The sequence below is a fragment of the Camelina sativa genome, chromosome 14, assembly GCF_030686135.1.
Source record: "Camelina sativa cultivar CO46 ecotype springtype chromosome 14, ASM3068613v1".
Classification (NCBI taxonomy): domain Eukaryota; kingdom Viridiplantae; phylum Streptophyta; class Magnoliopsida; order Brassicales; family Brassicaceae; genus Camelina; species Camelina sativa.
The window spans coordinates 27,521,820-27,544,929 of record NC_141893.1 but is presented as its reverse complement, the minus strand read 5'-3'; the positions used below and the strand labels follow the sequence as shown (position 1 = coordinate 27,544,929).

At 39.3% G+C, this 23,110-nt stretch overlaps 2 protein-coding genes and 1 long non-coding RNA gene across 3 annotated transcripts; 1 reads left to right on the top strand and 2 right to left on the bottom strand.

Annotated features, from left to right (window-relative positions):
- Nucleotides 1-388: 388 nt before the first annotated feature.
- LOC147928702 (uncharacterized) lies at nt 389-2,347 on the bottom strand. Its single transcript, XR_015580087.1, has 2 exons — nt 1,449-2,347; nt 389-1,382 (listed from the first exon to the last, which is right to left on the bottom strand). It is a non-coding gene; the product is annotated as an uncharacterized LOC147928702 (long non-coding RNA).
- LOC104742330 (shikimate O-hydroxycinnamoyltransferase-like) lies at nt 636-2,348 on the top strand. Its single transcript, XM_087484546.1, has 2 exons — nt 636-1,033; nt 1,169-2,348. Exons 1-2 carry the CDS (start codon nt 833-835, stop codon nt 2,054-2,056), a joined length of 1,089 nt encoding a protein of 362 aa, XP_087340672.1. The 5' UTR covers nt 636-832; the 3' UTR covers nt 2,057-2,348.
- Nucleotides 2,349-21,054: 18,706 nt separating this feature from the next.
- On the bottom strand, nt 21,055-21,914 carry LOC147928701 (uncharacterized). The gene is made up of 2 exons (XM_087486238.1): nt 21,867-21,914; nt 21,055-21,810 (listed from the first exon to the last, which is right to left on the bottom strand). The coding sequence occupies exons 1-2, from the start codon at nt 21,912-21,914 to the stop codon at nt 21,055-21,057; spliced, it is 804 nt and encodes a 267-aa protein (XP_087342364.1).
- Between the last annotated feature and the right edge of the window lie 1,196 nt (nt 21,915-23,110).

Genomic DNA, 23,110 nt, shown 5'->3' with positions numbered 1-23,110 from the left:
ATCTCTACATGTACTACAAAAACATTGTGCATTCATATAATTAGACGATATCGATTAACATAGTTATGCTATAATTAAAGTTAGGCTCGTACTTTTGTAGAATGGTTGGATATATAATTCATCGCATGCAATAATCGGAAGCTTAATCATACAAACAAAACAATACCTCTTTGTAGATAGCTTGCATGTGTTATATCTCTCTTATTTCCCCCCTAAGTGCTTTTGCAATTTACCCGAAATAGAACGAATAATTTCAAATTAGTGCTCCTCTAATTTTGATAATAACTATTTTGCTGCCAATGCAGTTATGTCGGCAAGAAGAGGGAGATGGAAAGAAGGAAAAGGGCGACATTCAAGAATCAAGATAGTTAAGTGGAAAAGGGAGACATAACTGCATTGGCAGCAAAATAGTTATTATTGAAGTCTGTGTATCCAAAAGAACCATGTGGCTTACAAAAATTCCTTTCCTTTCTTATATGGCTAGAATTTTGCTAACGGTCTTCTGAATATTTTCTTTCTTTGATCTTATCTGCATCATAATATATACCTCCAATGTCACACAATTTTTCGGATCAAAGTCATCAAAACATAAACTTTTCTTTTGCGTTTGATCTTGTAACAATCCCAACCCAACTATGAAAATTAACATCCGAAATTCCACCATTGTCCGGCCTGCCGCCAAGACCCCAGTCACTAAACTTTGGAACTCCCACGTTGACCTCATCGTCGCTAAGTACCACACCCCCACTGTCTACTTCTACAGACCTACCGGCGCCAACACCCTCAGGTCCTCAAGGACGCTCTTTCCAAGGCCCTCGTCCCCTTTTACCCCATGGCTGGTCGCTTGAAGAAAGATAATGATGGTCGTATGGAGATCGATTGCAACGGCGCAGGTGTTCTCTTCGTTGTCGCTGATACTCCCTCTGTCATCGACGATCTTGGGGACTTCGCTCCTTCCCACACTCTCTGCCAGCTTATTCCCGATGTTGATTACTCTGTCGGCGTCCAAACTTTACCGCTCCTCGTTGTGCAGGTTAAAAATTGATGCCTTGTGTTTTCGGTTTCTAACTTTCTCTTTCTCTAATTGATGCCTTGTGTTCTAGGTTTCTAACTTTGTCTCTTTCTTATAATTTAGCTTATTTTGATCCTTTGTTCCTTGATGAAGTAGGTGACCTTCTTTAAATGTGGGGGAGCTTCCCTTGGACTTGGCTTGCAACACCACGTGGCTGATGGTTCCTCTGCTCTCCATTTTATCAATACATGGTCTGACATGGCCCGTGGTCTTGACCTTACCATTCCACCCTTCATTGATCGAACCCTACCCCGCGCTAGGGACCCGCCTCAGCCTGCTTTTCATCATGTTGAATATCAGCCTTCCCCCACTATGAGGATCCCGTCCTCCAAACTAGGCCTTGATGATACCACTGTCTCTATTTTCAAAATATCACGGGACATGCTTGTTGCTCTCAAGACTAGATCCAAGGAGGATGGGAACACTGTAAGCTACAGCTCATACGAGGTTTTGGCTGGCCACGTTTGGAGAGCAGTGGGTAAAGCGCGCGGACTTCCAGAAGACCAAGAGACCAAACTGTACATTGCAATTGATGGAAGGTCCAGACTTCGCCCGCAGTTGCCCCCTGGTTACTTTGGCAATGTGGTTTTCACTGCGACACCATTGACTGTTGCAGGGGATCTTCTATCAAAGCCAACATGGTATGCTGCAGGGATGATTCATGACGTTATAGTTCGCATGGACAATAACTATCTGAGGTCTGCTCTTGATTACCTGGAGATGCAGCCTGATCTGTCAGCACTGGTCCGCGGTGCACATACCTTCAAATCCCCAAATTTGGGAATCTCAAGCTGGGTCAGATTACCCATGTATGATGCAGACTTTGGTTGGGGTCGTCCCATATTTGTGGGACCTGGTGCAATTGCATACGAGGGTTTGTCTTTTTTGCTTCCAAGTCCTACAAATGATGGCAGCTTATCCTTGGCCATTTCCCTTCAATCTGAACACATGAAACTGTTTGAGAAGTTTCTGTACGAGATATGAAAGAGAATTATATAATTTAATGTTAGATAGACTAGATCCAAGCAGGATGGGAACACTGTAAGTTCGGTCGTATTATGTTATAGAATTATATAAATTAATGTGTTTGTTGACTCAAGAGGTGTGTATGAAGAAACGTGAAGAGGTGTATATGTAAGAGTCGTGACTTTTCGACTAAGACACAATCATTGGTAACGTCACTTATGGTTATGACCGTAAGACTTGTATATAACTGTGTTGTTGTAAAACAAGAAGATAGCAAGCTTCAGTTTAATAAAACTTTCTATTATGTTCTTATTTCTTCCAACGGTCTCTTACTCTGTTTCTTCTTCTCTCAATATTCTAACACGACCTATGACAGTTAACTGTTTCTATGCTTTGCTGCCTGTTTTGCCACAAGAGATTGAAAGCGAACAAGTTATCTAATTTATGTATCAAACTTACCATCAAGGCATCAACGCTCCATAAATAAGACAAAATACTGAAACAGAAAATAGGGCTCTTGGTTTCTCTACGCATTGCTATTACACTGCAGGTGATTCTTATCTCCAATCATGGCTATGAACTGTTTTTTTTTCTTGCAAAGTACACTAATAACAGTGAGCATGTTGCTCACTTACTTTTCTTTTTGTATTGCAAATTCCTATAATCATTCTAAGACATGCGGTAAAACATCATTTTAAAAAAATGTGGTATCAGATTTTACATATAAATTATATTATTTAAATTCATAAATTTACAATAAACAAACAAAAATTGGTTCGTCCTCCTTCACAAAGTAATCATAAACTATAATGACATGGAAACATACATAGCTCTTCAAATGTGGGGCTTGAATGAAGAGTTAATGAGATAAGGTCCCAGAAATTTACAAATACTGAAAATAAAAATGTAAAATACACTTTGGTAAACTATCATTAGTAAGATGAGATGGGGATTGGATATCATATCAATAGGGAATCCTATATGTGGAGTTTGAGGAGTTGGAAGTTGATTATTTGCTTAATCCTACAAAAGAGAAACAAAGAGAAAGAAGAAAAAGAAAGACCAGAGAGCATCTGAAGAAGAAGAGAAGAATTAAGAAGCGTTACTCCTAGGAGGAGGAAGAAGAAGAAAGAAGAAAAAGCCTTCGTGCCAGAAGTTAATAAAGGCCAATATGTGTAAATAGGGATTCCTATATGTGGAGTTGGAAGTTGATTCTTTGCTTAATCCTGCAAAAGAGAAACAAAGAGAAAGGTGAGAGTATGATTAAGACCAGAGAGCATTTGAAGAAGAAGAGAAGAATTAGGAAGCGTAACTCCTAGGAGGAGGAAGAAGAAGAAAGAAGAAAAAGCCTTTGTGCCAGAAGTTAATAAATGCCAATATGTGTAAATGGGTTTGTTTAGTTTAAGTGCTAGGTGATGCAACAATTATCAAACAGTATATATATGTGATGATGTGTGTAATGAGGTATGAGGAAGTGTGTGAGATTAAGGAGAAAATTTTTGAATGGCTAACCTAATCTCTGAGAGATCCATAAAAGGAACAATGTAGATATACATAGAGTAATCTCTCTAAGTTACTATAAGAGAGTTTGTGGTAAAACAAGCAAAACACATATTCAAAGAGTAATATAGAGATGAGCGAGAAAAGAAAAAAAGAGTAATAGAGAGATGAGATGTGTAACATCCGCAAACCGAAATCCCGGTTTAGAGGATGCACCGGTCGATGCAAGGTTGGTTCTCGCAGACGAGTTTAAGTTAAACGTTACGTTTTGGGGTTAGGAAACCCTGGAATCACTTATAAAAGCAGAAACTCGAGGGTTTGGCCGACTTTGGCCGTTTCTGCTGAAAAAGAAAGAGAGAAAGAGTTTTGTGAGAGTTCTTGGGAGTTCTTGGAGATATGAGGCTGTTCATGTAGAGATCTGTAGCAGAGATCGTTGTAGGAGCTTCCTAGGAGCGTGTTTCTTCTTGTTTGTGGTTCAGAATCGTTTGTGGCAAAGGTAAGTGCATGACCATGGCTTCTCTAAGATGGAGATTTCTCTTATCTGTTTGTTTTATGCGTTTTATTGGCTTGTTAGTATGTTTTTGAGTCGCTAGAGGCTTTGGGAAGCTTTTGTGGTTTTGGTTTGTGTGTTTTGATGGTTTAGGGATGGAGATCTATAACATCCCAAATCCAGTTTTGGGTGGGAGTCGATCGACACCAAGGTTGGTGTTGGTCGACACCACTAAATTGGTGGTTGCTTGGTTTGTTTCGAAATCGATTGGTTTAGCTTGGTTTAGTTTGGAAACACTAAGTCTCGTTTTAAAAAGCACGAGTAGCCAATTCCCGATGGGGGGAGTGTTTGGTAGCTTGGAAGAGAGAAGGAGAAAGAAAAAGAGAGATGGTGAGTTTGATCCTGAGAGAAAAGGGAGCTAAGAAAAGGGAGCTAGGCCTGGGTGTTCGGATATTCGGATCGGATATTTCAGATTCGGGTTTTCCAGATTTATAATTCTAAAATCCGTTCGGATATTTTCAGATTTCGAATTTGGATCGGATTTTTTGGATTCAGATTCGATTAGCCAAAGTACTCAAAAATCTAAAATTTTGTGTCCAAATCTATTCAAACTATTTGAAAAAACCAAAATATCTAAATATTATGCGTATTTTTTACCTAAATATACTCAAAAATAGTTGTAATACATGAAAATATTTAAAATATTCAAAAATTTAAACTTTTAGACCCCTAAGTTATTACAACTTGTAAGTATTACTAAGATATTATTACTATGTATTTATACTTTGGGCATGTTCGGATATCCATTCGGATTTCGGTTCAGATCGGGTTCGGATTTAGATTTTCGGATCTTGAAATTTAGAATCCGTTTGGATATTTATAAATTTTCGGTTAGGATCAGATCGGATTTTTAAGCTCAGATTTGGATCGGTTTTTTCGGATTCGGATATTTTTCCCAGGCGTAAAGGGAGCCTTGAGGAGGGTTAAGAGGAGCAGATAGATCTGTTTTGATGGTTATAGGAGGAGAGAAACAGAGAGAGTTGTGGTGCCCTCACATGGAAGGGAGGAGAAAGGAGATCCATCCTCTTTATGTGTAAAGAGACGGATGTGATTACTTGGTTGTGGATTAGGAGAGTCAAGGAAGCTTTCTCATGGTTGTTATCTAGGTAAGTCATCTTGTTTGATGTTTAATCGATTAGGGAATAGATGGTTTGAAGGATTAGGGTTTTCCAGCGAGAAAGAGCTTGAAGGGAGGCTCGGATAATGATTTCTGGGTTGGTGTCGTTCGTCACCAATGTGGTGTCAGTCGACACCAACACCTACAAATGAACAGTGCGAATTGGTTCGAGAGGGCTACTTCGGGGCAATGTTTGGAGGATATCCGATTTGGCTGAATTTTGGTAGGTAGATTTGTGGTGCTATAAGCTTCATATCCAACAGTTGGTTTGTGTCTTAATCAAGTGTTTGTATTGTCGGTCGACACCAGCATGTTGTTGTGTGTTTGGGTCCTAGAAGGACAGCTGGAGTTAGGTTTGGATGAGGAGAGATTGACATAAGTGATTCCGTGAGCATCGGTGTGTGTGTTGGTTTGCAAGTGGTGCGATGGGTTACGTTCGACACAAGGTGGAGGTGACATTCGACACTAGAGGAGTTGATAGTGAGTTGGAATAATTGTGGGGAAGTGTTGTTCGTGGCTGGACGGAATCAAATATTCCATTCCACCTCTCTTGTTACTCGGTCGCTAGGGGTGGTTGGTTGTGCGACTCAGTAACTAGATGAGGTGGTGTTTGGTGTATTTGTGGAAATTTTTGTAAGAAGTGATTTCTACGCCGGTTGTCTTGTCGGAATTATGGGGTTCCGGTGAGATCATTTCCCGTGGATCCTATGTGAGGATTGAGAATTTGGGTGTGGTCGTTTCAAGATCCAGCAAGAAGCTTCGGGGAAAAACGATGCTCGGCATGTGCGTCGGTCGATGCACCTTGTGCGTCGGTCGATGCAATGCGAGGACAATGCATATTGACCTAGGAGCATCGATCTATGCCATGTAGAGACGTCGGTCGATGCAATTAGGGATTTTGTGCAATGCCGAGCATGCGTCGGTCGATGCAGTGTGCATGTTGGTCAATGCAAGTGAGCCTTACATCGGTCGATGCAAGCTTGTGTCAGTCAATGCAACCCCAGTTGGTGTCGGTCGATGCATGGGTTGGCGTCGGTCGATGCAGAGTCATGGGTTGTTGTGGTTTGGTTATTGATTGTTGGTTGATGGTTAGAGATGTCTCTATTGCTTGTGTGTATAGCCCCATAGATAGGAGGATTTCCTTACTGAGTGTTTATTAAATACTCATGCATCTCAATTTGTGTTTATGGTGCAGGTAAAGGCAAAGTATGATCGTGGAATCAAGACAATTAAGAAGAGAATGTTCTAGTGATTCAGTTGGTTGTTGTCTGGCTTTGCTAGGTTGCTAGAGTTGAGTCATTAGAATGTGGTTTAGGTTGCTGGTTCTATGGTTCATGTTGTTTGGATTATTGGATATTGTGATGAATTAATATTGGTTATTGGATTATTGGTTATCTATTGGTTTAATGGTATTGTTGGTTATTTACGCTGTTGGTTGTTTGTGGTTAGGTGGCTAGTGGGTATGGAACCACTACTTTAGAGTATTATTTATTAATAATTATTATTAATTATTATTTTTTAAAAAAACGGGATGGGTCGTTTCAGTTTGGTATCAGAGCCCTTATGGTTCTAGGTTTGGGTTCACTAGGCTTCTGTTGTTGATGTTGGGATTGCATACTTTGATTGATTATGTGAGTTAGTCAATTGTGTGTGGCGTGGAGTCCTAGAACATCCTCTTCAAGCCTATAGTGTGATTCCACGGTGAGTTTTTTGTTTTGTGTTCTGTTAAAGTGATTGCTTAGCCTTCTGTTCATGGTAGTGTAGATGGTTAGAGGTGGTGCTGTTGCTGGTTGTGGATGCGGGTGTGGTCGTGGACGCAGTCGTAGTCGTGGTAGGGGCAGAGTCCCAGTAGTTAGTGAGTCTGTTGAGCAGAGTGTGACAGTTGAGGGTGTCGGCGAGTCGCAGGGCTTCTAGGAGGGGTCCATGAGTGTGGCCGGGGGTACTGAGAGGACCTCATGGAGTTGGTATGGGAGGTGTTGGTGCCCGGGTGGCCGGTGATGCTAGGGTTCCGGGTGCGAGAGTCTTAGAAGATGGAGCCCTTGGATGAGGCGTTAATCTTGCGGGCTTGTTGATACAGCTGTTGGAGCAGGAGTGGTAATGGCTCAGGCACTGGTAGTACCGCCAGCGGTGTCAGTATGCTGAGAGAGATGAACTACATTGGTACTGAGCGGTTTTCGGGAGGTACTGATCCTACTGTTGCTGATGCGTGGAGGACAAGTGTGGAACGTAACTTCCAGTCTCTCAGATGTCCTGAGGAGTTTTCGGTGGATATAGCGGTCCACAACCTGATTGGTGATGCTCAGTTATGGTGGAGAGCAGTGGCTGCTAGGAGAGTGCAGAGGGAGATGTCTTGGGCTGACTTCGTTGAGGAGTTAAACTGCAAGTATTTTACTAGAGAAGCACTAGACCAGTTGGAGGTGCAGCTCCTAAAGTTGTCTCAAGGGTCTCGGTCAGTGCAGGAGCTGGACTTGGAGTTCTGTCGACTTCTGATGTATGGGGGTCGGGCGATGGAGTCTGTGGAGGCTCATACCAGGAGGTTTATGAGGGCCCTCCGTGATGATTTGAGGGTTCACTGTAGAAGGCGGAGTTATGCTACGCGTGCAGAGCTGGTTGAGACTGCAGCAGAGATTGAGGAGGACATCCAGGCATAGTCAGTGATGGTTAGTTCAGTAGTTTAGCCTAGGAAGGCTCAACATCAGGGAGGTTCTAGCAAGGGCGGCAAACCTGCACAGGGAACTAAGAGAAAATGGGAAGCTACGCAGGGACCGAGTGGTGTCGGGTGTTTTGGATGTGGTAGTGATAACTCTCTAATTTACATGTTTTTGACAATCCTTTTTGTCCATATTTTGCATTATATATACCCTAACCTTAGCATTTTTATGTCCTTTACTGTAGGAATTTGCATTTAGGCATTTAGGGTGCTGCATTCTTGCATTTGTGCATTTTGGATGAAAACAGGTGCTTTAGAGCCTAAAATGGGGAAAAACAAGGTGAAACCCGAGCATGTACCCGAAGGAGCTATTGTGCAAGATGAACAGTCCGAACCTCAATCCGATCAAAGAGGATCTAAGAGAAGGAAAAACAACCCGAAGACCTACCCGAGGAGCAACCCCACCTTATCCTCGTGCACCGCATCGAGCAGACCCTCGGGCAGGACTGAGCAGCTAGGTTAAAAGGGTTTCCATATATTAACCCCCCTCTTCTTCCTCTCGCCCTATCACGCCGCAAACACTCAAACCAGAGAGCGAGAGCTTTTGAGAGAGATCTTGAGCGACTCAAACACTTTTTCACTTTGTTAGGATTCATTTTTCGTTTCTTTACTATTCCTTTTAGTTTCGATTATGTACTTCATTACTTTTATCTTATTTTCGATACAATGCAATCTTCATTTTCTTGTGTTTTTATGCTTTCTACTTTGAGATCTGAGTAGTGAAATAAAGTTTCTAAGGATCAGATAGACAAATATGTGTTCATGATCGGTTAGGATGTCTTAGCTTGATTGTTTATGTTATATGAATTCCTTTCTAGATTGATGTTCTTAATGCTATTTTCAGACCGAGAGGTTAAGAATAGATCTAGGATGTTTTGCCATCGAGAGATGTTGTTGAAATGCTTGAATCAATTAATGCTAGAGATTTACTCACTTAGCCTAAGAGATTATATGTGTAAGGAGGTTATTGACAATAATGAATCGGTTTGTAATGTCTGCTTGGTCATGTTTCTCCAACGAGAGTTGGGTAGGGGAGTGACCAAGGTTGATTGTTTCTATCACGAGAGTGTTTTAGCAAGAATTAAGAGATTCATTGTCTTGGGAATATCTTGAGGCATATAGGACATCCGAAACTGGTCAGGAACACTTAGGAGTCGATTACCCCATCCTTAGGAGCTTCCGCATCTTGATTGTTTATGTTTTTATTAATAACTCGACCCCTTACCCGAACTGGTACTCGATCACCAGCTTCGTGTATACTTTCGAGCTGTTCATACTCTTCTTCTTTATCCGATCATCCCACCCAATCCTGTACCCGAATGCTTGCATCGAGTAATTAGGTCGTGTGGTTCTTGTTCTTTTATTTACTTTTGCTTACTTTAGGTTGTTAGATAAAACCCACTCTTGGCTTGACTTGCATTGTTCTGATCATATCTCATCTGTTAGCAATACAACCATTTGGATTCATAACCCTTTGTACTACAACTGCATAGGGAATTGATACCCTGAGTGAAAATCCTGTTATCAGTTAGTATGGACCACAAGGTGGCTAGCTTTCCCAGAGGAGTGCCCTAGTGGCAGCACAGTCAGTGGTTCGTGTATGCTATGATTGCAGGGAACCTGGGCACATCAAGCCTAAGTTTCCCAAGTTGCAGCAGATAGCAATGGCAGCGGTGCATCATATAGTGCAGCGGTGCAGCATGTTATGCAGCTGGGAGTGCAGCAGGTGGCATGGATTTAGCAGGCGCCACGGGTGTACAAGAATGTAGAGACTGGTGGAACCAGTGCCAGGGTGATCACAGGTATAATTTCTGGTACCCTGTCTTTGTGAATTTCAGTAGATTCAGATTTTATGTTTTGTCTGTGATAAAGTGTTAGGTTCTCAACACATGAGGTTTGTGTAGGGACCTTGTTGGTGGGCGGGTTTACGTCCCATGTTATGTTTGATTCTGGAGCTACTCATAGCTTTATTAATCCGGAGTGTGTAGAGAGTGCTGATATCAGAGGAGATACCGAAGAGCAAGCAGGAGTTGTCAGGGTTGTGTGTTGATGCAGCATGGGAAGTTGATTGCCTACGCTTTGCGGCAGTTGCGGAAGCATGAGGACAAATATCCTACTCATGATTTGGAGATGGCTGCTGTAGTTTTTGCCCTGAAAATTTGGAGATCTTATCTTTATGGTGTAAAGGTACAAGTGTTTACAGATCATAAGAGCCTGAAGTATATATTCACTCAGCCCGAGCTGAATTTGAGGCAAGGGCAGTGGATGGAGTTGGTGGCAGATTATGATGGAGATAGCCTATCACCATGGTAAGGCTAACTTTGTTGCAGATGTTCTGAGTCGGAAGCGGGCGGTTTCGACTCAGGAGCAGGATATGGAGTCTATGGTAGGAGAGATCAGTACGTTGAGTTTGTGTGCTGTTTCGAAGGAGCCGTTGGGTTTGGTGGCAGCTGATAGAGCAGATCATTTTAGCAGAGTGCGGTTGGCTCAGGAGAAAGACTTGGGGTTGGTGTATGTCTCTAAGGATATTGATTCAGAGTATCATGTCTCAGCTAATGGTACTATTTTAGTGCATGGGCGGATTTGTGTGCCCAAGGACGAGGAGTTGAGGTAGGAGATCCTGAGGGAGGCTCATGCGAGCATGTTCTCTATTCATCCAGGGGCGACTAAGATGTACCGTGATCTCAAGAAGTACAATCATTGGGTTGGGATGAAGAAAGATGTAGCTACTTGGGTCACGAGGTGTGATGTTTGCCAGCTTGTGAAGACGGAGCATCATGTCCCAGGCGGGTTGTTGAAGAAACTACCCATTCCAGAGTGGAAGTTGGATATGATTACGATGGATTTTGTGGTAGGATTGCCAGTGTCTCGGACTTTTGATGCTATTTGGGTCATTGTGAACCGGTTGACTAAGTCGGCACTTTTTCTGGCTATTAAGAAGACTGATGGAGCAGTGGTCTTGGCTAAAAAATATGTGAAGGAGATAGTCATATTGCATGGGGTGCCAGCAAGTATTGTGTCTGATAGGGATTCCAAGTTCACTTCGGTGTTCTGAAGAGCGTTTCAGGCAGAGATGGGCACTAAGGCGCATATGAGTATAGCTTATCATCCCCAGACAGATGGACAATCAGAGAGGAAGATCCAGACGTTGGAGGATTTACTGAGGATGTGTGTGTTGGATTGGGTGGCCATTGAGCAGATCACCTAAGCTTGGTATAGTTTGATTACAACAACAGTTACCAGGCGAGTATTAGGATGGCTCCTTATGAGGCGTTGTATGGGAGGTCATGTCGTACACCGTTATTATGGACTCAGGTGGGGTAGAGGAGCATGTTCGGGGCGAGTTTCGTTCAGGAAACCTCAGAGAAGATTCAGATTCTCAAGATGAAGATCAAGGAAGCTCAGGATCGGCAGAGGAGTTATGTCGATAAGAGGAGGAGAGATCTTGAGTTTCAGGTGGGACAGACAGAGTGTACCTCAAGATGGCCATGTTGTGGGGTCCGAATAGGTCATTAACAGAGACTAAGTTGAGTCCAAGGTATATGGGTCCGTTAAGAGTGATTGAGCGGGTGGGACCGGTAGCATATAGGTTGTAGTTGCCTGATGTTGTGCGAGCGTTCCACAAGGTTTTCCACGTGTCGATGTTACGAAAGTATCTCCGCGAGGATTATCAGTTGTTGGCTAAGATTCCTGAGGATCTTCAGCCTAACATGATTTTGGAGGCGAGACCAGTGAGGGTTCTCGAGAGGAGGATCAAGGAGCTTCGAAAGAAGAAGATTCCTTTGATGAGAGACCTATGGGACTGTGATGGTGTTGGGAGCCAGAGGCAAGGATGAAGGCAAGGTTTAAGAAGTGGTTTGAGAAGCAGGCCGCGGCTTGAGCTTGTCTAGCTTGGTCCCAACTGTAGTTCGTGGCTGGAGTGGGAATGGAGTATTCCAGCCCATCTCTCTTGTCACTTGGTCGCTTAGGGGTGGTTGGTTGTGCGACTAAGTAACGAGATGAGGTGGTGTTTGGGATACAAAATTCCGCGAGGCAGTGGTTAAAGAAGGAAAGTTTCTTGATGTAGAAGTTTCTAAAAGTGGAAAGTTCTAAAATTAGAAAGTTTTATGTGAGTTAGAATTGTCCATTTTTAGTAGTTTAGAGCCTTGGTGGGGCTTGTGTGGCATTTGTGGCGGACTGTTGAGTCATTGTGTGCCCGTGTGTGGCGGTCTTTCGAGACATCGTGTGGCCTTTGTGGCGGGCTATTTAGCCATTGTGTGGCCTTTGTGGTGAGTTGTTTAGCCATTGTGTGTCCTTTTTCGCGGGCTGTTTAGCCAATTGTGTGGCCTTTGTGGCGGGTTGTTTAGCCAATGTTTCCTGTTTAGGCGGTCCTTCAGGATATGTGGTCTTCGTGATGGTCCTTCAGGACGTGTGGCCTGTTTGGGCAATCCTTCGGGATGAGTGGTCTTCGTGACGGTCCTTCGGGATGTATGGTCTTCGTTACGGTCCTTTGGTACAAGTGGTCTTTGTGATGGTCCTTCGGGACGAATGGTCTTTGTGACGTCCTTCAGGACAAGTGGTCTTTGTGATGGTCATGTTTAGGAAATTGTTTGGCCTTGGTGGCGGTCCTGTTTAGGACATTTGTTTGGCCTTTGTGGCGGTCCTATTCCAATGCTTTTTTGTGTCTTGTTATTGATTTCTAACTACACAAACCACAACTTGTAGCTTGACATTTAATCCTAAGCCATAAACCACAACTTGTTTATATATGATAGACCATGACTCTTAACATAGACATCACACTTAACCCATCCTATCTCTTTTTTTCATTCCGCTTTCACTCCACTTTTTAAACCTCTTAACTCTTCCTCTCTTTTGATCTTTGAAATGGTTATGGATCTGTATAGTCAATCGTCAAGCTTTGTAAACCTCTTAACCAGTCAACAACCTGATCAGTATGAGAGTTATCCACCTAGTATGGGGCTTGGATCATCAGAAGTACCTCTCTTTAGTAGCCAATGTACTGATGTTCCAACCCTATATGAAGACAAACCTAAGGAGCGTTTTAGCAGAAGGAAATGGACTCCCACAGAAGATGTGGTACTCATCAGTGCTTGGTTCAACATAAGCAAAGATGAAATTGTGTCAAATGATCAGAAGCATGGTCATTTTTAGGAACACATCACAGCTTATTATGGTGCCAGTCCTTAGCTAGCTGGTATGGAAAAGAGGGAGCTCAGTCGTTGTAAGAAAAGGTGGCAGAAGATCAACGAACATGTCTGCAAGTTTGATGGAAGCTATGAGGCTGCAACAAAAGCAAAAGGGTGGTCAGAATGAGGATGATGTCATGAAATTGGCTTATTAAATTTTCTTTCGACGATTACAAGGTGAATTTCACCCTTAAGCATGCTTCGAGAGAGCTTCGACATGATCAGAAATGGTGTGGATCTTTAACTAAAGGGGCTGCAGTGACAAAAAGAATAAAAGGCAATTACGGTTCCGCAACCTCCACAGGGATAAGTCTTGGAGAGGAAGATTCACTTACTCGTCCTATTGGTGTTAAGGCTGAAAAGGGAAAAGAGACAAAAACCAACAAGAATACAAGCAATGTCGATGAAGGGAAAGCTTTTTTGGAGTTTCAAATGAAGGAGTTGGCGAGGATGTATGAGATGAAGCAAAATGAATTTGCTTTGAAAGAGAAGGCTTTCGCTTTGCAAGAAAAACAAAGAAAGCATAGTATGCTTGACAATCTACTTGCAAAAACATAGCCTCTTACCGAAACAGAAAAAACTTTAAAGGACAAGTTAATTAATGACATGTTATCACTCTAATCTTAATAACAGTTTATGTACTTTGAGGTTAATGTAATCGGTTTAATGTATGGTCTTTCTTTCAGATTATGTTTAATGTAAATATGTTAATCGGTTTAATGATTGAATTTTATGCAATCAATTTTTGTACTTTGAGTTCTTGATTGAGTTTGTGTTATTGATTGACTTTGTGTTATTGATTGAGTTTATGTTCTTGATTGAGTTTGTTTTATTGATTGAGTTTGAATGAGTGTTGTGTGTTTTTGAATAAGACTGATTTTGTGTTTGAATTTCTGATCTTGAATGAGTATATGCAGGAAAGAGCTGAGAGCCAAGAGCCAAGAGCAACAACACCAACAAGCCGACATCAACTTGTACTCAGCACCAACAACCCAAGAGCAACTTCAACCTTGTAGTCAGCACCAACAACACCAAACTTCAGGTGACTCTACGTCCTCTCCCATCTTCGACGATTTAATCGATTTCATCAGAGGGGACACTTGCAGATTAGACACTTCTCCTAACTTTAACTTCTTTGAGAATAATGAAATATTGAACCAATCAATAACATGTGCAGAAACAAGTGTTCAAGTTTCTTCGACTTCAATTGCCACATTCAATACGTTTGCTTGAGCTGGATGGTTATGTTCGACCTTCTTCCTTTGAATGAACAATTTGAATCTTGCTTGAAGTTCAAGCTTCTTCTTCTTCCTTTGTTTAAAGCAAGTTTTTGAAAAAAGATTAAGAACTTTGAATTAATAACTTTACCATAAGGTGAATTTTTTACTTATATCTTAGGAAACTTTTTAGCTTTGAATTTGTATTTTTCTCACAAAAATAATGTTAACATATTTCCTTACATCTTTACCAATGGAGATGCTCTTAAGAGACATCAAGAAATGAAATATAAACTTTTATTAAACTAAAACTAGTTGTATTTACACTGCGTTGACAACGTCTATATAATATATATCAATACAATTAAAGAAGAAGGAGTTTCTCTCATGTGTTGACACATCAGCTTTTTAGTTGAAGCAAGAGTTGACACATCAGTTAAAATGTGCAACCAATAAAATTATAACAATTTATACAGCTCATCTCTAATTTTGCCAACATGTCACATATTCACAATTCCAAGAAAATTGGTTTTTGAAATCCGGACCGGACCAGCCGATCGAACCGGTTGAACCGCGACCTGACAGATATCCCGGGCTGGTTTCTTCCTGAAACCCAAACTATTTCAAACCCAGAAAAAAACGTAAAAATCCAGTTAAACTCGGCGAACCGGTGGTCTAACCGTTGGGCCGGGTCAACTTCAGCCACTGAAACTTTAATTTTGAAACATGGACTCCTACGCCTAATGAATTTAAAGCAACTTATTGAAACATGTCTTTTTGTATGGATAACCTATGAATGAATGTATGATGAACAAACAAACAGACTTAGGCTAAGATGCTCAATGGGATGCAAGAGGTTTCAATTACTCTTATGTTGTTGTAATATAAGAGATGTCAATTCATAATGAGTAAGATGCAAGCAATCAGGATGTGAACACTTATCTAAGTTAAGCCAAGTATGAAAATGGTTTTATACTAACACCCTAATGACAATGATGAAATCAGAATGTAAAACTACTAGGACAAGAAACTAAATGCAAAGTGAACAGTGTAAATAAAGGAGATGTGATCCTAACAAGAGCAGGAACTAAACTAAAGCAAGACAGTAAATGCAGCAGGATTAAACAAGGGTGAATGCAATGAAACAGGAATGAAACTAGAAAGATGCAGAAAATAAACAAGAACTCTGGAAAGGAGCTCGAGCATGCACTCGATCGTATGCTCAATCGAGTGACAGGTCGAGTGGAATGATACGAAGAACAGAACCAAAATCAACAATCAAAACAGAACAGAATGAAAGCAAATCAAACAAGAAGCGAATAACAGTAATCAAATAGAGAAATCAATAAACAAGGAAGGTCCTAGGGATGGGTTCATGAGCTGGACTTAAGCTATAATTACCTAAACTGATCAACAAATCTCAATCAATAGTGAGCTATCTCTAGACAATGATCTTCTAATACTTGTTAATCCATTCTCATGACAATAACAATCAAGCTTAGATACTCTTAGACCTAGTTCTCACTAGCTAAGACATATAAAAGCAGGCATTAAAGATTCAAATCATCAATGTCAAAAATCACCTTAAACATCCAATCTCTCAGGTTAAGTATGATAATCTCTAGCATTAGCCTTATCTAACAACTTAGACATTGGTGTGATGCTAAGAAGCTTAAGATCTATTCTTACTCTCTCAGATATAAGAACAGCATAGAGCATATCTAATCTAGAAGAGACATTTAAACAATCAATCTTGATCAGTCTAAGCAACTATAACCCTTATCCAGCCTTATCCATCCCTAAGATCTAAACACACTACTCAGAATCACTAAACATGATGAACAAAATCATAAATCCAGAAATTAATGAAACTTGCATGATTAGAAAGATAAGACAAAGATCTACAATATTGAACAAAGAAGTAAACTCAGATTCTCAATACCCAGAAAGTTACAGAACCAACAAAGTAGGAAAATCTAGAGAAAATGCAATAAAAGTGCATGATGATGTAAACAAAAAGCTAATATTCCCAAAAGGGTAAAAACTAGGTTTCTTAGATATTTTCTTTCTAAAGTTCTTTCCTTTTCGGCCAAGAGTACAATGGGTTTATATAGGAAGGAAGGGAAGCCCTAAAATGGCTAGAAGATAAAATAGGAAGGCGGCTCGGTCAACTCGACCATTTGCTTGGTCGAGTGCATGGTCGAGTGAGGTCTTCTTCTGCTTCTTCCAATCGGTCGAGTCTCTCTCCTCACATGGTCGAGTGTGGTGGTCGAGTTGACTTCCGGACCTTGGTTCTCTTCTGCTCTAGCTCATTTGTTTGCTTCTCTTGATGGCTCCACTCTCCTTCAGCACTTCTCCATGCTCCATTGGGTCCTAAATCACCTGATTATGCAAGAAACAATACAATGCAATGCAAACCATAAACAGTCCTAAAATTATTCAATAATGGCTAAACAAACTAGTAAATCATGCAAAAGGTGTAAATAAACTAAGGTAAAATAAGGTGAAATATATGAATATCACTTATGCAGCTAATATACTCAAGCACTAATATTCTTCTTCTTTAAAACCCGATGTGGGACAAAATATTTTAAAGTTAAGTGTGCCTTATTTAGTTATTTTCGGTCGTAGAAATTAACATTACTTATAAATATTTTAGATCAACCAGAAGTCCTACTACTATTGACTGGATTTGGATTTAAAATGTTTTCTATTTTTATAATAATTTTGAAGATTGTATACTTGAAAATATGATTTCATATTCATAAAGCCTACATGTATATGATATATATATATATATATAACATATATAATTTTAGTAATTTATTGACCCACGGTCAGACCCGGTTGACCCATTGATCCGGTTGCTTTGCGGGTCGGATTTGAAAACATTGATTAAAATCCTATAGAAAAAGGCAACGAATAATCGATCAGATGTTTTTCGGTTCTCTTTATGTTTCAGTGACTTATATTTTCATGAACAAATCATTTGTTTTGTATTGTTTGTGACTTAAAAATTTGGGATTATATATTAAGTTGAACGTTGATTTCAACGGAATATTTCCTAGCGTATTGAGCTTCGATTGAGAGTGTATCCTGGTTTTTTAAGAGAAAACAAGTGTGGTTGGGTTTTCTTTGCTTAATAATTTGTATCTAATGGTTGCAATCCATGCAAGTTTAATCGTTATATTAGTATTTGATGCTTGTCCTCTATATAATAAAATATGAATTTATTTTGTGTATTTAAGGTTTGTAACCTAAGTTATTCTTATATAAAAACATAATCATGAGATTTGGCTATCTTTTGTGTTTTTTTTAAATCTTTTTTGTTTGTGTGTTTTTCAGTTCCAACTTTGCTCTTTCATCATATTTATATATTCTTTTGTTGATGAGAAGGTAAGCAAAATAAACTTAATGATGTATATCCTAATTTGTATATATAACTGCATATCTCTTACGCTAATGTCGATTTGATGTAAACATTAGCGTAAATGGATTAGGCTAATGGTAGAGAGAAGTGTCACTCGTGTATAGCATTCGCTGTTCTGTTTGGTGCTTCTAAATGGATTAGGCTTAACAATATTGGCTTTGCTTAATGTGTCGTTTGATACTCTTAAGTATTGATTTTGTGTTTAAATACTATTTTCTTTGGCCAAATTTAAAATGCTTTTTCTAAAATATAATTAGTTGATAACTGGAATAGATTCTTTAGATTATTTACTTTACCATATTTTGGTAGAACAAACATGGCAGAATCTCACATATGAAATTCTTCAAAATAATTTCTTTAAGATTTCAGTGTCCTTCCTATGCTTATTGATTCATCCTTTGCAAGTTTACTGCAATTCATTCTCTGGTACGTCTTTCAAGTCACAACTCATTATGGCAAGATCAGACAGTTCAAAATCGAATTTCTTCTCTTAGGAACCCATAATAACCGTTCATGGAGTTCAGCTCACGTCTTTACGAAGTTATACTCTGTTTTCTTCTTTCTTAGGTCTTCTGTACTTATTTTTGTTTTCATTAGTTTGTCAAACTAGAGTAAAAAACATGGATGTCGTAGATGTAAACACAGTTTTTCCCCTAATATATTTTACATTCATTCCAAAAAAAAAAAACAAAGTAAATTGCACTATATTATAAATTGAAATCAGTATAGATAACTTACCGTAATTTAGATGGATTATTGGTTTCTAAATAAAACTCACAATTGATGTCTTCTTGGTTTTACACGGTAGTTATTTTTTGGGAGTTGAGAGGAATAGTTTTGGAAAAAAAAAATGGGGTTTGTGTTAAGTCAAAGTCTCTGTATGCATAAGAGAAGGAAGATGAAGGTGTGAATATTAACACTAACGCGGTGGAGAACGGAGGAACATAAACGTGATTCCCTGAGTGGAACACTAACATTGAGTACTTCATTAAGAAGGTAAATTTTTGTTCTCTTTTGTCATTTAGAAAATAGCGTTGAGTCAAAATGATTCCATGTATATACAATTTCGTCATTTTAAAATTTTATATGAAGGTGAAAGTCTGTTTATGATTTATATGTGTTTGATTGTGATACTTAAAAGGTTTTGTTTGGATTAAAAAAGCTTCAAAAAATAAAAATAAATTTAATAACTTCGTTGCATCCTAGCCAAGGTTTATATTTGAAAATTTGGTATATAAGTTTGTCACAAACTTACTAACTTATCGACATTTTTTTAAAATTCGTTTAACTTGATATATATAAAGTGATATTTCACAGCGAATGATTATTTTCTGGTATAGCTTGCTATATGTATAAATTTTTGTTAAAAACTAACTTATCGATAAATTTTGTAGACAACTTATCGTTATTATATTAGAGTCTTAAATTGCTTGTAAGTAATGAATCTGGTTGGAATTGTTTTGTCATCTAGGAGTTGAAATCTCTAAAAATTGTAAATGCGGATGAGGCAATAATAAAGTGCATAGAGTAAATAACACAAGAACTTTGTTAACGAGGTTCGGTTTTTCCTATTCTCCGGGACCACGTCCAGATTTCGATTTCACTAGAACAAGAAAGCAAATACAACCTATTCGCAAACTCGTAAATCAAGCACAACCCTCTTAATTCACCGCTCCGTTCTATAACATGAAATCTTAAGGATTAACCTCTACCCTTAACTAAACTCACACCGAGCCTAGATTCAAACCAAGATAACCTAACCTTGGGCTAAACTCCCCCTGAACCTAGACTTCAGATCTTCAAGTCTCTTGAGAAACCTTCACACACACGTCATACCGACGAACAAAGAAGCTTGAACAACACAAGCACCAAACCGCGAAACTAAGCCGCACACAATGAGAAAGCTCTCTAAGATTTTTATCTTTATCTCTCAGCTCTCTTGCTTCTCTAGAACATGCCCAACACCTCCTTATATACCCATCAAGATTTCCTAATCACCATAGGAGAAGATTTCCAAATTCCATAAGAAAAAGACTTTTTCCTTTTTGCTATTTTCCTTTTCTTTATAAAACTCCAATTTAATCAACTTAGTAGTTTTCCTTTTCAATCCATCCTTAAATCGTCCTTCAATATTGTCTTCTCAAACCTTCTAGAAACTTCTCACACGCATTAAACAACAACAATCCTGTATCACGTCTTGAATCACACAGACACTACTTCAGCCATCCAATACATCTTCATTCTCCCCCTTTTTGACTATGCTTGTGAACTCATCAGTCCAAACTCCTAAACAACATCAGCAAACACATCTTCATTCTCCCCCTGAATGAGTCACAACATGGTCAAAAACTAACTCGAAAATTCTCCCCGTTTTGCAATACGCGGTTGATAACCTAGTACACCACCTCCATAAAACTCATCTTTTCTAACCCAAATCTTGTTGCGCCTTAGACCTCCAAATTTAACCTCTTGAATGAACCTGAAACAATTACTCTTAATATGTCCTTGAACTCCACAATGATAACATGTAGGACCACGAAACCTTACATCATAAGCATTCTCCATTCGACTCCTCTCTCTCAACAATCTGAAACATCTTGGCTTAATATGCCCAACAACACCACAATGATGACAAACAGGTCAAAAAACTTGTCTAGGTGCATTCTGCAACTCAGAAATTCTTTTACCATGCTCTTTCATAAATACAGTCTCTGAATCACTCTTAGAAGCAGTCTTTGAAGCAGTCTATGACACAGTTCTTGATGCAGACGTGATTTTTCCACTTGAAACAAACACCAAATCCGATTTTGAAACTTTTCCATCATATCCAAGGCCACACTTATCTGTCTTGCCAATATTCAGAATATGATCCAGCTTCTCTGTACCATTATTAAGCATCCTCAAATTCTTTTGATTTCTTGAAGTTGTACTTTAGCTTGTGATGCTTCTTCTTCCTTTTCTGTTGCATATTTCTCTGCTTTAACGACTTTAGCCTCTAACTCAAGCTTCTCCTTAATCAAAACTGAATTATCATCAACTACCTTAAGCCAATGTGCATACAACTTCTCATAACTCTTACCAAGTTCTTCATAACTCATATCCTCTCCATCACTATCACTATCAAATTCATGTTCAGATGCAGTTGCAGGTTTTGCTGCAGGTTTAGAAGCAGTTGCAGACGCTGATGCAGACACTGATTCAGAACTATCTTCCAAAGTTGTAAACGCCACAAAATTCTTCAGTTCTTCTTCTTCATCTGAATAAGTTTCAGAATCACTAGTAACAACATTCATAGCCTTCTTCTTATACTTTGTAGATTGGCACAATCAGACCGTACATGACTGTATCCTTTGCATTCAAAACATTGAACATCTTTGATGAAGTCTTCTTCTCTTCGCCCTTACGCTTCAGAAATTTAGCAAATTTTCTTGATAACATAGCCATTGAATCTTCACAAGATGATACCTTAAGAGCTACTCCATTGTCAACTTCCTTCTTTATTGCTTCCTTAACTTGATCATCTTTATTCTTTACTCCTTCAGCTTCATATGCTTTGCTTAATTCAAAAGCCTTTAGAATCCCAACAAACTCATCAAAATCCATCTCATCTAAATTATGAGCTTCTTCAACTGCAGAAATTTTTGACTCAAATTTTGCAGGCAATAATCGCTTCAGTTTCTTCACAAGTTTTTTTTCTTTGTACTGCTTTCCAAGAGCAAAAGCCTCATTAGATATATCACATAACTTAGCACTGAACTCAGCCACAATTTCTTTTTCTTCCATCCTTAGATTCTCAAATTGTGATGCCAACATATCCAGCTTTGTTCTCTTAACACTTGAAGTACCCTCAAACATATTCTCCAATGACTTCCACGCTTTTTGAGCTGATACACATTGAGAGATTAACTTGAAGTGGCTTGAATCAATAGCATTGTAAATCGCTGTCTTGGCTATCGAAGTACAACTTGATAGCTTTTTCTCTGCAGCAGTCCACTTATCTCTGGGCTTAAGACTCTCAACCCCTTTATCATCCACAACTTTAGGAGACTCCCAACCAAGCTCAATCGAATTCCAACAATCTCATCAGGGTTACTAATAAACGCTTCCATACGAACCTTCCAATACCCGTAATTCGTTGAATCAAGCAACGATGGTCTTGACATAGACGTGCCTTCTCTGTATGAATTCATCACAACTGATTCAAAGCTTTGTCTTACTTCCTGAACTACCCTCACCTTTGATCTACCCGAAACTAGACTTAATCTCTATCGAGAACCCGCTCTGATACCACATGTAAATGCGGATGAGGCAATAATAAAGTGCATGAAGTAAATAACACAAGAACTTTGTTAACGAGGTTTGGTTTTTTCCTACTCCCCGGGACCACGTCCAGATTTCGATTTCACTAGAACAAGAAAGCAAATACAACCTATTCGCAAACGCGTAAATCAAGCACAACCCTCTTAATTTACCGCTCTGTTCTATAACATGAAATCTTAAGGATAAACTTCTACCCCTAACTAAACTCACACCGAGCCTAGATTTAAACCAAGATAACCTAACCTTGAGCTAAACTCCCCCTGAGCCTAGATTTCAGATCTTCAAGTCTCTTGAGAAACCTTCATACACACGTCACACCGACGAACAAAGAAGCTTGAACAACAAAAGCACCAAACCGCGAAACTAAACCGCACACAATGAGAAAGCTCTCTAAGATTTTTATCTTTATCTCTCAGCTCTCTTGCTTCTCTAGGATGTACCCAACACCTCCTTATATACCCATCAAGACTTCCTAATCACCATAGGAGAAGATTTCCAAATTCCATAAGAAAAAGACTTTTTCCTTTTTGCTATTTTTCTTTTCTTTGTGAAACTCCAATTTAATCAATTTAGTAGTTTTCCTTTTCAATCCATCCGTAAACTGTCCTTCAATATTGTTTTCTCAAACCTTTTAGAAACTTCTCACACACATTAAACAACAACAATCCTGTATCACATTTTGAATCACACAGACACTACTTCAGCCATCCAATACATCTTCAAAAATGAGTTTTGGAATTAGAAATATATGAATGAATTTTCAATCTAAAAATATGAGTATAAGTAAAATTACTAAAATAAGCAAATGCAAAATAATAAATTTTAAAAACATTTAACAATTTAACTAATCATACTTACGTCAAACAAACGCCACGGATATTTACCTTGTATGCTTAAAAGTTGAAACAACAAAACGAAAGATTACAAAGGATTAAAACTCGTGGCTTTCACTTGTGACTTTTGACATAAACGACTTTTCAACAAGTCATGACTTTTGACCACATTTTTCACTTAATTATCACTAACAAAAACAAGTCGC